We start from the raw sequence: 13979 nt of genomic DNA on the forward strand, positions 1-13979 counted from the left end.
CCACGGGACGATGGTGAACGACAGTGTAAGTGTGCCTGCACGTGAGGACGGAAGTGCAGGCATGAGGTGTGAGTGCGAGTGCGTGCACGCTTTGTGCTCAAGCAGCTTCAACCCCATTTAAGAGTGAAATCAGTATTACAACCCGTCCTAGTTTACAACTCGAGATACCAGTGTCTCAACTATGGAGGGAACGTTGGCTTCAGTCTGTTAAACCACCAGAGGTTCCTTCAGAAATTCCACCTCCTTTTAACCACTGAGCCTGCCGGGGATGGGAGAACACGTGGCTAATCCCAGAAGTGGAACCAGACGTCTGTCCTATGACAGAACACGAACACAGCAGGGTGGCACCTCTAGGGAGGGAGCAGACTTCTGTCCCCAGCTGGGTCCCTGTGCAGTGCTGTGTGGGGGAGTCTGTGATGCCCACGGGGATGGTGTGGGTTAAGGGCTTACGGGTAGGGGACGTGAGGCACGAAGCAGGGAGAGCAAATGAGAGTCCAGAATGTCAAAGGAGAACCATGCGTCTTTGCACTGGAACCATGTGACGAGGACTGAGCCCGTTTTGGGGACACATAGGCTAATGAGGACTGAGCATTCTGGAGAGACGTGTGAAATAGCAGAAAATTAACTTACACCTGAACTTTGCCTTTGACCTGGAGTCCTCTCAAAGTAAGAACAGACTCCACGGCTGCACTCATTTTTTCCACGTTGCACTCCATCACCCCCTCTAGTAAAGAGCTGTTCCCTCTTTAATCCTGCTGGGATCTTTATGCTTTTCTTTCTCCTTATCTTCTCCACCTCAAGCTTCAAATGAAGAAGGCAGACTTGCTTGCTTCCTTCCTCTCTTGTCTCTTCCAGGACCGAGTTTTTCCTAGCTGCCCACGTGTGAACCAGTCTTTCTGAAGCTGTGCAGGACGTTCCTTCCCGGCACTTTCTCTGCAAAGCTGTAATCTGATGGGCTCTAATGAATGTGTCCCCTAGGACATTTGGGTTTCCCCCACACATTCCTAGATCTGAGTATGCTTTTGGATCACACCATACTGAACAGAATTTTTTTTTTTTTTAAACAAGGCTTAATTTTTATTTGTTTAGAGATAATGCTATTGCACACTCACAAGACTGCAGTGTCGTGGGATAAACACCTTTTATATGCACTGGGAAACGTGAAAAAAATGATTTCCATAAAAAATATTAATTAATGAATTATGTGCTTTATGGTGACATTTGCATTATTGTGGTGGCCTGGAACTAAATCTGCCTGCCCTGGGCCCTGATGGCACCAATTTCCCCCTCCTCCCTCCAGGCAGGCCCAAGAGTGGGAACAGCTCCCCCTGTTGTTAGCATCTGGGAGTCTCCCTCTGCTTTTTGCCTTGCTTTCTGCTTCCACAGCTCCCAGGAACAGAGCATCTATCTGATATATTGGGCAATTCTCCTTTTGTGTATATACGAACTAGGTATATTTTGCATATTATACAAACTGTGTGAACATCATTTCTTTCTCTCTTTAAAATTGTTTTAAAAATTGGCATCTTTCTTTACGGTTCTATTACTCTCTGTTACCGCCAAACTGACTAAAAGTGCCTTGTAAACCGCATGGGGGAGGTCTTTTTGCTTGCCATCTCTGAAAAACTTTTATTTTCGCTACATAAAATTGAGAACTGTCTAAACATTTAGCAAACAATATCTTAAACAAAAGGAAAAGAGTTTTAAAAAGTTAACAAAGGGAGAAAAAATTGTAACTTTAAACTCTGCTAAGATAATCAAAATTTTATGAAGTTGGAATAGGAAATTGTTGTTTTAGGGTTTTCTTTTCCCCAGTTTTTCAAATCAAAATTTATTCAGATACATATTAATTTACTTGTGCAGATGTCTAATACAAGCTTATGTGTATGAAAACAGCACACAAAAATGTTCATGCCATAGAAAAACGTTCTTAAAAAAAAGTTGATTATTTTAAATGTTTGTATCCATGCCAAATTTTGATAATTGTTAAAGTAACTGGAGATCTTTAACTTAAATCTTTAACTTAATATTTTCTAGTTCTAGAGGGTCTGGTGAAAATAATACATCTGTAAGAATTATAGGAAATGACACTTTAATGGAAAAATACTATCTGAAAACTATAATGCTAAATCTACTTGAATAAAAGCAATTGTACTATCAATTAAATAACTATCTAACTATCTAAATAATACCTAAACTAAAAAGAGATAAGTCAAAATAACTTTAAAGACAGAAAACACATGCAGATGTTATGCTGTGGTTGTGGGAGTTCAGGACCGGCCTGCGGTGAGCTCAGTCAAATCCGCAGGGGTCTCTGGTGGTGTGGCCCAGCTGCCTGGGCCCTCAAGTCCTGGCTCTTCTCCTTCCTGGAGGTGCTGATGATCCAGGGGTTCTCTGACACTACTGGGCCTCTGTGGGCAGCTGGTGGAGGAGCAGGAGTAAAAGGGCCACTTGGGAAAAGCTGGAAGTTGGACTCTGCTTTGGCCAACATTTGCCTGTTGTAATCACTTTCTTTCTTTAGCTCCTTGAGGCTTCTCTGGGTCAGCACAGCTGCCATCCAGCTTTCCTGAGCTCTCTTTGCATGGAAGAGGATCCCCTTTTGATAGTGTATGGCATTTTCCTCCAATTGTCTCCTGGTGTCTTCAGCGATCTCCTTGTAGAAGTCTCGAGTCTGAGACATGGCCTTGATGTTTCTACGTGTGCAGGAAAGATTCCACTTAATGTCTGCGCACTGCTCTTCTGCCTCAGACCATTTTCTCTCAATGGGGCTGATGCATTCTTGATATAATATAGGCAGAGTTCGAAGCTTCTGTTTCAGCTGCTGAATCTCCTCTTCAAGCTGTGAATTTTCACGCTGCAAAGAGGCCTCCTTGGCTTGAAGATCTGTTATTTGTCCCATAAGCTCCTCATTCATTTGCTTTCCTTCCTGCAATTGTCTGGCTAGTTCCTGCTTTTTCGCTTCAGCACTTTGAAGGGACACGTTGGAATCAGCATCATCAGTGACACCCTTCAGATCACCCTCTGACCCGTGGATGGGGCCATCGTCATTTTCTGTTTCCCTCTTTTCCTCGACCTCACAGTTGACATGACCCAAATGATCTCCAAGGTAAGTGGGCCCGGGGAAGGTCTTCAGCAAGTTTTCACCCACCGGTACTAACTGGCTGACTTTCTCGTTCAGGGCCTGTTGGAATCCTGCGTTTGACTGTTCAAGCCTTTCTTTTTCCTGCTGCATTTCTTGGAGTCTCTGCTTCCATCTCGCAGTTTCTTGGGCGAGCCGTTCTGGACTCTGGAGATCAGGAGGGTTTTCATTCAGATCACCCAGGGTTTTCTCCCAAAAGTCTTCTCCCTTCTCTTCTGAGGCTTTGAAGATGGGTCTGTCACCAGTCTCTTGAGACGATTGAGGAGGCTGGCCCTTCAGTAACTTTTTCAGAAAGTCAACAGTATTCTGAAGAGACAGCCTACAGTGGTCTGTATTTATTGCTGATAAGCACGAGGATTTTAAGTTGGGAAGACTGGCCTCCGCCCCGGGCAGACCTCGGGCATCATCAGCTTGTGTCAGCGGTTCCATATTCTCACTGCCTTTTCCACAGACTTCAGCGTGGGCGAAACACCTTTTGCCTGACACCTTCACACTTCTCTAAAATGTGTTGTTTCTTCACTGGTAAAACCAGTATCACAGTTTATACCAGGATCTCCCAGGGAAATCCACAGAGACCTGAAACGTGTCTCCAGCTTTCAGAAATCACCAGCGGAGGACCGCACAGGTGGTCTAGGACCAAGTGGAAATGGATCTATGGCAGGCAGGAGGCCATCCACGGCTGTGGAGAGCTCCCTAGCTCTGCCTCCAAAGGCCAGTGTTCTCTGGGTCTCAACTGAAGGCTCAGAACCTTGGGGACGCTCTACCTCTAAGGTAAACAGTTGCCTGACAACCAGCGCACGGCAGTTGCATTGGGGGATGGGGAGGCCAGCTAGCTTCGAGGACATAGTTGCCCTCTCACTTTGCCCACAGCGGTCCCGGATGACCAGGTTCCGGCCTTCCTTCAGGTGGATGGTGAAGAGGTAGGCAAAAGGACTGGGCAGGTTACTCAAGCCATCACTGGCTTCCCCAAACATAGATTGTTCTTCACATTGTTGGGATGTCAGAGAAGCATTCAGATCGCCACTTCGCACAGCTTCTCTGGCTCTTCCAGGGCCTCGTCTCCAGCCGGCGTCTTCTGCAGCAGATCCAGGATGCCATTGCTGGAAGGCCTCCTGTCCTCGGCGGGAGAGGCATAGGCTCCTCGGGGTCCGTTTCCACCACACGGAGGTAGCCGGCTTCTTCCTGGCTCCAGTCCAATTCCTCCTCAGACTGTTTCAAGGAGCTACTGCTGCTCTTGGGCAAGATCCCCGCCGTTGACAGGCTGCTGGGCACCGAGGTGTACGACGACTGGGGCCCAGAGTTAAGGCCTGCCCTCTGGGGCCAAGGCCTCAGCCTCCAAGAGGTCAGACAGAGAGGCTGAGGCGGCGGTCCAGGGAACGCCTGGCCCGTAGGTCTAGGGGCTTGTTCCGGTTTTCACCCTCCTCTTGCTCAGGTTGATTAACAAAGGCCTGGTCCGCTGTTTCAGAGAGCCCCAGACAGACGGTTTATCCTCCATGGCTGCACGAAGACCCAGGGAGTCACTCCATGAGAGAGATCCTCTGTGTGGGAAACAACCGTAGCAGCTCCTGCCGGGAACCGCCACCGCCGCTCGCATGCGCAGAAACGCCCGGGACGCGCCGGGGGCGGGGGCACGTCTCGCGCCGTCCGACTTCCTAGACCCCCGCCCGCCAGCCCCGCCTCCAGGGGGCGGAGGCGGCCGCGCGTCACCTTGGAGCGACCGCCCCCCCCCCAAGCGCGGTCGCGCAGTGGTCGGGGGCTCCGCCGGCGGCTGAACAGAATTTTTAATGCCTAAATCTGCTAGGCTGGTGCCATGAGGGCTGACTCTCCCCTTTATCTCCAGGCTCAATCGATTCTTCTTCCGGTGGGTAGTTGGTTCAGCAGAGCTTTTTCTCTGTTCTGATTCTCTGCTTGCAAGGTCACGAGGTTGACTCCTTAACTCCAGAATTTCTCCATGGATGCACAGTTTGCTGCTTTTGTCACAACAGCACAAAGAGCTGGTACGTCCGAATTCTCAGGAGCGCCACCCTCCTTGGGATCTCCCATCATCGTCCCCACCCATCTTGATGGTGGACACCAGACGACATGCAGCACGTGCTCTTCTGACTTTTCCTGAAACCCCAGCTACGAGTAACTTCACAGCTTTCCTTTGCCCGATTATGGTCTGTGTGATGTACCCTGGACGGAACGTTGTCCAGGTGCTGGAGATGAGAGGTAGAGGCTGAGAAGCAGATGCTCTTCAAACCGGACAGAGAGGCTGGCCTCTCCGTGTGGGAGGACAGGTACCTGCGCCTTTTGTGGACAGCCCTGGTGGAAGGGTGGGTGTTATGACCGAGGGACATGGCCAAGCACAGAAGGCAGGTTTATCCTATTCGAATATTACTCCGGGAATACGCTATCCAATTGTTCTTCATTTTCTATTTTTTTAAAGATTTATTTATTCGTATGAGAGAAAGGGAGAGCACAACTTGGAGGGGCAGAGGAAGAGGGAGAGAGAATCTGAAGCAGACGGCAGCTGGGCTCAGAGCCTGACGCGGGGCTTGATCCCACCACCCTGGGATTATGACCTGAGCCAAAACCACCCAGGTGCCCCCTTCCTCTTCATTTTTTAAAACTAATTAACTAAAGTCACTGGTTTGTAAATGGAATACCTTGGAGAGACCCCTTTCTCTTTATCTACGAAGAGCTTGAAATGCCTATGAAAATCACCTGAAACTTACCAAACCAATCCCGATGCCTCCCTTAATGCCTGTTCTCAGTTTCGATGGTCTAAAACTTCTTCACAGATGTGTAGAAGCCATTGTTGGAAGAGGCCTGTTTGTTGCTTACGGTCTTGGCCCTCATTTGCCCTTTCTCTGGCAAAAAGACCCCTGGTTTTCCTTGGAGCACTCACTCTCCCCACTTCCCATCCCTGGGGTTGGGTGGGGTTCACCCCAGCCTGACCCAGGGACTTAAACCAGAGCATCACACCCACCACTGGCCACTGCGATTGTTTCAGGGAGGGACCAATGACCCAGTCAGGGCCAACCAGAGGTATTTTAGAGGAACTCTGCTGAACTCGAAAGAGGGGTCCTCATACTTCCACTTGGTCTCTGAGGATGTAAGCCGACAGCCTTTTGAAAAGACAAAAGACTCTTTCCAAGTCCCTCCCTCGTGCACCTCAGTCCACGGAGAGCTGATGTCCTCTCTGTGTGTACCGTCACTTGCAAACAATGTCCTCCTCCCCCTCCTCCTCCACCGAGCACCCAGCACGCCTGCTGGGCCCGCACATGCCTGGGAGGCCCTGCCTCTTGAAGGGCTTTCCCACGGCTTCCTCAGTAACCTCTCACTCAGCGGCAGGAGCTTGGCCCCTTCGTGTATTTGTGCCCCACACTACCCTGGGGGAGTGAGTTTTAGACACAGAGCACTTGTGGTGGAGAAGGCAATGGTCAGAAGCTTATGTAGATGTCAGGGGTACCAAAATCTCTAAACCCTTGAAGAAGTTTCTGGATTCTTGCTTGTCTGCAAGTGCCCCCTCTACCCAGGCTCCGGTAACCCGGCAGGATTCTTGGGAAGGTGTCTCGTTGAGCTCTGCGCCTCTGCCTGCTCCCCCTACTGTCCAGTTTCAGCCCAGCAGGCAGAGTGACCTTGTCAATGTCAAGTGAGACATCCCTCAGCGCAAAGTTCCTGTGACCCTGTCATAGACAAGGGAGAGGCCAAGGCCCTTCTCCTTCTCCTTGACCTCAGCTTCCTCTGCCTCCTCTGCCTGCTCTGCCCCAGCCACACTGGTCACCTTGCTGCTCTGCCAACCCCGGGCATTTTCCTGTGTCAGGGGCTTAGCACATGCTGTTCCCTCTGCCAGGAACGTGCTTCCTGCAGACGTCTGCACAGCTCGCCCCGCCTCCTTCAGTGTCGCACTGAGGAATCGCTCAAGGAATGTTTGCCGGAGGAACCCTTAGCAACAGGAGAGCAGCAAATCCATCAGCAGCAAGATCACTCTGCTCACATACCGGATTAGCAGATGTTTCAAAGTTAAATAGTGTCCTATAAATGGGATATCGAAATGTTTCATGAGAGCAACAGTGTGCAGAAACACGTACACCCTCAAGGGAGGGAACCACAGAGAGATTTAAGTCTCTGTCTCTTGACTTGCAGAGACAGAAGAATCAGGGTAGAGTGAAGAGTATGACGTGACTCTATTTTTATAAAAATAGAGAAACGCACATGCACGGGGCCTTGCCCAGGCCTGGTGCCCAGGACGAGGAGGCAGGCTGGAGGGACCCCCACGCTGCTGCCATGTTCCACCTGAGAGGAGTGGAAGGAGCGTGAGCAGGGAAAGGTTAGCTTTTTGTACATTTTGCTGGATTCCAGCTGTAAACACTGACAATTAGCCAGATGTCTGGGATTGGGGAGGATGTGAGGAGAGAGACTCTCAGCTCCGCGGCCAGCGCGGGCGCTGGGACAGCACTTGGAAGGAGGAGGTGGCAGAACTGTTGCTGGTGAAAGGTTGGGGCGTCCACACAGCACCTGCTCTTCTCCCCCGTCTCCCCGGGCCCTGTGCACCGAGCCACGGACCCCCTGAGACCTCCTGAGGACCCGCGCGGCCAGCGCAGTCTGTAAATGAGCGAGGCTGGAAACCGCCTAAAGGGGCACCATGGAGGGGGGACGAGACAGGACGCGGCGAACTCAGGCGCGTCGTCGGAGGAGCGAGCCAGTCGCACGTGAGCCACGGAGGAAGGATGTCAAGACAACGCCCGAGACAAAAGCAGATTGCCGAGCGAGGCGGGATGTCCCCCTCCTCTCCTGACGCCTGGACATTGTGCGGGCGACCGGGGCCGCGGCAGCTGGGAAGGGGGCCCGTCCCCGGGGGCGGGGACCGGATCGGACGGAGTCGTCGGTGCGGCGGGAGGAGCGGGCTCTGCGGCGCGCGGCTGAGGGACGGCCCTGCGCTGCGCCCGGGACACGCAAGTGCAGACAGAGGAGCCCACAGAAGGGGAACGAGAGCGAGAAGCGGCCGAGGAGGGGCTGACGGAAGAGCCTGGTCTGGGGGGCGCCGGCCCCACACGGGGAGGGGCTCCCGCAGCCGGCGCCCGCCCGCCGCCTGCCCTGGCGGGGGCTTCCCGCAGCCGCGCTCCGGGCCGCGGTCCCCTGGGGGGTGACCCGCAGAGCCCGGGCGGCCCAGGAGGTGCGGCCCCCGGGATTCCTTATTAACTGACGCGGGTTCCACGGCCGCCGCGTGTCAGCGTGAATCTGGGAGTCCGTGTCCCGTCAGCGCTCGGTGAGCGCCCGGCTTCGTCCACAGCCGTTCACACTCCCCTCACACTCGCAGGACTTGACTGACGTGTGTGTGTGTGTGTGTGTGTGTGTGTCTGCGTGTGGTATGTCACTTCTGGTGTATTGTGTGTGTGCGGTATTTGGGCTATGGATGCTGTATGTGTGTGAGATGTGTGTGTGTGTGTGTGTGTGAGATGTCACGTATGGTACATTGTGTGTGTGTCACGTCTGGTATATTCTGTACGTTGCATGTGGTACGTCACTTGTGGTTTGTTGTGTATGTGGTGTTTGTGCTGTGTATGTTGTAGTGTGTGTGTGGTGCGTGGTACATTGTGTGCTGTGTGTGGTACGTCACATGGAGTATATTGTGTGTGTGGTGCGTGTTTGTGCTGTGCAGGCTGTAGCGTGGGTGATGTCTGTGTGTGTGGTAGCGTGTGTGGCACGCTGTGTCTGTGTGCGGTGCCGTGTGTCGTGAGTGTACAGTGTCCCGCGTGGGACTCTCAGAGACGCGGCGTCCCCGGGTCCCAGAGGGCGGCCCGGGCTCACTCAAGCCGGCGCGCCTCCCAGGCCCTCGTCCCTCTCCTCACCGAGCCTGGGGCCTCACAGAGCCTGGGGGATGCAGGCGGCTGGTTCACAAACCCGGCGAATGGATCCAGCAAAAAGGCTGAGGCGGCTCGTGGGGGCACAGGAGAGCCAGCTGGTGGCCAACGAGTGAGACCTGGCAGGGCGAGCCGCGCGGGTTGGCTCGTCCAGCCCCGGAAGGGAGCAGTTTCCTGACACGTGCGCAGCCGCGTAGCGAAAGCCCCTGCGACCCACGCCCGGATTCCACTCTCCTCGCTCGGCTCGGCTGGGTGTTTGCTTCGCCTCCCGGCAGGGGAGGCCTCTGCGTGTCTCCCGAGCGACAGCCTGAACGCTAGGACCCGAGCTCCTACCTTTTAACACCAGGATTATTAAGCCCAAGAGCCACATAAGCGAAAGATCGTCACAAAATCCTCGGATGTAGAAGCTCAGCCCCATCCGTGGCTCTCAACCCACCAGGCCTAAGAACCTTCTAGAAAGGGCTGCTGGGGCAGAGAAGCTAAGATCCCGGGCACGCTGTGCTCCTTCGAGGTGTCTGGAGGGGCTTCTCTGGCTCACCGGGGGGGAGGCTCAGGCCCCACCATTTACTGTTGATCCTTGAGAGGGAATGGGGGGAAGAAGGAGGTGGCAGTCATGCTGGGGACCGGAGCCGGCCCCGTCAGGGTCGCTTACCTGAGGCCAGAGCAAGTGCTGAAGCTGGCGGTGGAACCAGAGTGTCCTTGCACGTGTCCGTGGTAGTAGCAGTGACCCTATAAAGAGGAGAAAGCCGGTTCAGTCACGTAGCTTCTTGCCTGCTCACAATAAGCCAACCGCATCCGATCCGCTTCTCCTGCTTTCACCTACGGGATTCCCTCTTGGCATAAAATATTGAACCGGCGGTCTTAATATTTAATGCCAAGTCTGGCTTGACCCGGCCAGGACCTCCGGCAGGAAGGTCTGATTTACTTAGAGATGATCAATGCGGTGTTAAGAAGCGTCCCGGTCCCACTCTTGTCTCTCTGACACCCTTCAAAAAAGCTCTGATGCTGAGGGTTTCCCCAAACCCAGCGGCAGAACAGACCCCGGGACGTCACCACCTTACCCTCCCGCGAGCTGTCTTTTCTAACAAGATGACGACCCGCGCGGCGTATTTAATCACATTGTGAAATGGAAGAGAATGAGTCCTAAATCAATGGCTTCTGGAAACAGAACAGCAGAGACGGCAGCTGAGGGGACCATCCTGAATTGCCCAGTCGGGAGCTCACGATCTCTCTTAGCAGGAAAAGAAAAATAGGAAGGTCTTCTCGGTCTACGACAGAAGTCCCCGCATGATGCCTGCAGAATTCCATTTCTTGAATAAGGTGGTCACGTGCAACAAGAAACCACTGCACAGACTTCCCACCCCGAGACAGAGATCTGTCCAGAATCCACATAACAGAGTCACAGGGTAGCCCCCACGAAGCGGCTGACAGGCAAGAAATGCTAAGCGGGTTCCGCTCGCCGCATTCATGGCCTCTGCATGCCAGCCGCGTGGTCCGGCAGCAGAGGCGGCGTGGAAGGAACAGGGCCAGTGGCAATGGGCTTCAGCCCATCCCTGCGGTGTCCCCGACAGCACACGGCCCCTTTATTCACGCGGTGCTGGTGAATTCACTTTTCCCGGGGCAGAGCTTGGTGCCCAGCCGTTCTGCTCAACAAAAATGCGATCCCAAGACCGCTCTGACTTTGCTAAGAAGGAGGACTGGCTTGGGACACCTGGCTGGCTCAGTCGGCTAAGTGTTTGCCTTCGGCCCAGATCATGATCTCAGAGTCCTGGGATCGAGTCCCACGTCAGGCTCCTTGCTCAGTGGAGAGCCAGGTTATCCCCCTGCCTGCCGCTCCGCCGGCTTGTGTGCTCTCTCTCTCTCTGACAAATAAATAATCTTAAAAAAAAAAAAAAGAAAGAAAGAAAGAAAGAGGACTGGATGGGATTGAATGGCCAGTGGCATCCAACAACCCCCAGTAAAGGGGTCAAGCTCATCTGTCCCTCAGTGGAGGACAGACTTCTGGGGCCACCTGAAAGGCAACTCAAGGAGGAAGAGGAGAGTTCTGGACACTGGTTGTTTTGACTTTTCTTAGCAATTCTAGAAGTTCTTCAAAAATTCAGGGTGTACGTACTATGGGTAAAGTGATTTTTTAAAATCTACTTATGGTATCTTTGGTTGTACAGTTTCCCATTCTTATAAAGTCAAATTTTCCATCTTTCTCTTTACGAATGTCACGCACTGCTCAGGGTGGCTTTCCTCAAGGTTACGTGGACGTCCTTTATTTTCTTCCATTTCCATAGTCTTACACTTAGCTCTTTAATCGACCTGGAACTTACTTTTTGAGGGGGCGAGGTTAGAATCTGTCCCCCACAAACTGAGACCTGGCTGTCCTCTGCCACCATTTTCGCTTTCCTGGTGATGGGGGGTGCTACGTGTCGCCTACAGGGTGCCCGCGGCTCTGCTGTTCTCCTCCAGGAGCTGTCCCACGTGAGACCAGCCTCCGTTTTGTCCATCTCCGTGCCCAGAGCGCCGCACTGTTTAGTTCCTCCTGTTCCATCCCACATTTGGAGGGCAGACAGAACAGGTTCTCTGTTTTCACTAAGATTAAATTCACACACCACAGGATTCACCTTTTAAAAGCATACACTTGGCAGGTTCAGAATGTTGTACAGCCGTCACCACTGTCTAATTGTAAAACATTTTCACCACTCCAAAGAGAAGCCTCGTCCCCGGAAGCCTTCACTTCCCCAGACCCACCCGTCCTGCCTCAGCCCCTGGCAACGGCTCGGCTACTTCCTGTCTCTAGGGATTTGCCTGTTCATTCGTTTCGTGGCAGCGGATTCATACAAAACGTGGCCCTTCGTGTCTGGCTGCCTTCGGCATAATGCTTACAAGGCTCATTCAGGTTGCATTCCTTTCTATTGCAGAATAATAATACACGGCCTGGAAATGCCCAATTTTGTTTCTCCATTCATCAGTCGAGGGGAACTTGGGTTGTCTCCACTTTCTAGCAATTGTGAATAGTGCCGCCGTGAACAACCGTATGCAGCTCCCTGCAGTTTTGGTTCTCCTGGGTACGTGCTATAGTATAGGGTTTGCAAATATTCTCCCCCACGTTGTGGGTGTCCTTTCATTCTTTTAAGCATCTCTTCTGCACACACGTTGATCACTTTGATGAGGTCCACTTCTTCCTTTGGTTGCTTGTGTTTTCGGCGGTGCTATACCTAAGAAACCAGGATCTCAAGGCGCTGAAGATTTCCACCTATGCTTTCCTTCAGGAGTTCCACAAGTTTAACTCTTATACTCAGATCTTCGGTCTACATGGAACGAGTTTTTGTCTGCGGCTTGAAGCGGGATTCCAGTTTCATTCTTGGGCATGTGCTGAGGAGCATGACCCAGAGCTATTTGTTCAAGGGCTATCTTGGCAACCCTGTGGATGGCAGGTGTTCTTTGGTTCTGTTCTTTTCTTCAAATGTTTCTAGGATAATGTTACCTATTTTCTCTTCCAGGTGAATTTTGGAATCAAATTTTAAGCTTTGTAATAATCCACTGAAATTATATTAAGAATGTGGTTACTATTCCACTGTAATAGGGGCACCTGGGTGGCTCAGTCGGTTAGGCGTCTGCCTTCAGTTCAGATGATGATCCTGGGGTCCTGGGATCGAGTCCCACATTGGGCTCTCTGCTTGGTGTGGGGTTTGCTTCTCCCTCTGCCCCTCCCTCCTGCTCATGCTCTCTCTCTCTCTTTCAAATAAAATAAATGAAATCTTTAAAAAAGTAAAAATCCATTGTTATAATCCATCAAGATCCATTTTCCTATTCATGTACATGGTATGTTTCCATTAATAATGTTATTTTTATGTCCTTCAGCCTAGCCTTGGATTTTTTTCATGTTGCCATTAAAAAATTTTCCATTAGGCTTATTCCTAGGTATTGGGTAGGTCTGCTGGTACCACAGATAGCATTTTATACATGGTTATTTTTAATGTAAAGGAAAACTTTTTTTTTTTTAAGTTATCTCATAGCAGACCATCTTATCGGATTAGTTTATAGTTTGTCCAAACTTAGTAGCCTATCTTGGATGGTTTATGTTGTTGATTATACTGACTGCAAACAAGAGAAATTTGTGGCTCTTTTTTGGCCCCCAGGCAATGTCAGGGAGTAGGGTGGCTTGTTGTCCAGGGGCGAAGGCAAGAGAGGGGACGCTCACAGAGGGGAAGCATGTGCAGAGATGGGAGGCAACAGGAGAGGGGCTGGTAGTTCAGGGACGAGGGTTAGTTCTGCTTGGCTGGAGGAGTCCATGGCAGGAGCAGGGCACGGGAAGCTGACCTCTCCAGTAAGCATGTGGCTCAGGAAGGGATGTATCGGGACAGTGGCAGGGGACACAAGCCCAGTCTGCCATGTCAGGTGTCCAGACCTTGCTGCCATGTGCCTTTTTAGCTTCCATGTGAAATTACTTTGAAAGGCTCCTTGTCCCCCCACCCCAGATAAGGGGGCCGGGGTACTTAAGGGAGTTGTGATAACAGGTGTCTAATTACGAGGAGGCTACATAACTGGGTCATAATGGCCCAGGGCACCAGAGGGATCCCAGGGGGGGGGATTTCAGTCCTGGGTGCCCAGCAGGCACATCAGAATGGAACAGACCCAGAAAGCAGAAGAGTTTAGGCTGACCAGAGAGCTCAGAATCATGGGTTTTGTCTGGTACTCATCATGCATCACAGATTTTGCCTCATTTTAGAGAAATATGAAATATTGCATTGGCAGCTGGGTATTGGTTTGACAGTGAAAAACCAAATAGTGACAAAAATCTTAATTACTGACCTCTGAAATTTCAAATTCATTTATTCTCAGTCTCAATTTATTTCTTTTTTTTTAAATTTTTTATTTTTTATAAACATATATTTTTATCCCCAGGGGTACAGGTCTGTGAATCACCAGGTTTACACACTTCACAGCACTCACCAAAGCACATACCCTCCCCAATGTCCATAATCCCACCCCCTTCTCCC

General features: G+C 51.5%; 1 protein-coding gene and 1 pseudogene across 3 annotated transcripts in view; both read right to left on the reverse strand.

Moving 5' to 3' along the window:
• Window positions 1–13979, reverse strand: part of ADAM12 (ADAM metallopeptidase domain 12) — a 335028-nt gene that overhangs the window by 99698 nt on the left and 221351 nt on the right. For all 3 annotated transcript variants that reach the window (XM_059398802.1, XM_059398803.1, XM_059398804.1), the window contains exon 5: window positions 9641–9717. In XM_059398802.1, coding sequence (XP_059254785.1) covers window positions 9641–9717 — 77 coding nt within the window. The remainder of the gene's footprint in view (window positions 1–9640; window positions 9718–13979) is intronic.
• On the reverse strand, window positions 3736–4782 carry LOC132015484 (multiple C2 and transmembrane domain-containing protein 2-like; annotated as a pseudogene).

This window comes from Mustela nigripes, chromosome 4 (genome assembly GCF_022355385.1).
Source record: "Mustela nigripes isolate SB6536 chromosome 4, MUSNIG.SB6536, whole genome shotgun sequence".
Lineage (NCBI taxonomy): Eukaryota > Metazoa > Chordata > Mammalia > Carnivora > Mustelidae > Mustela > Mustela nigripes.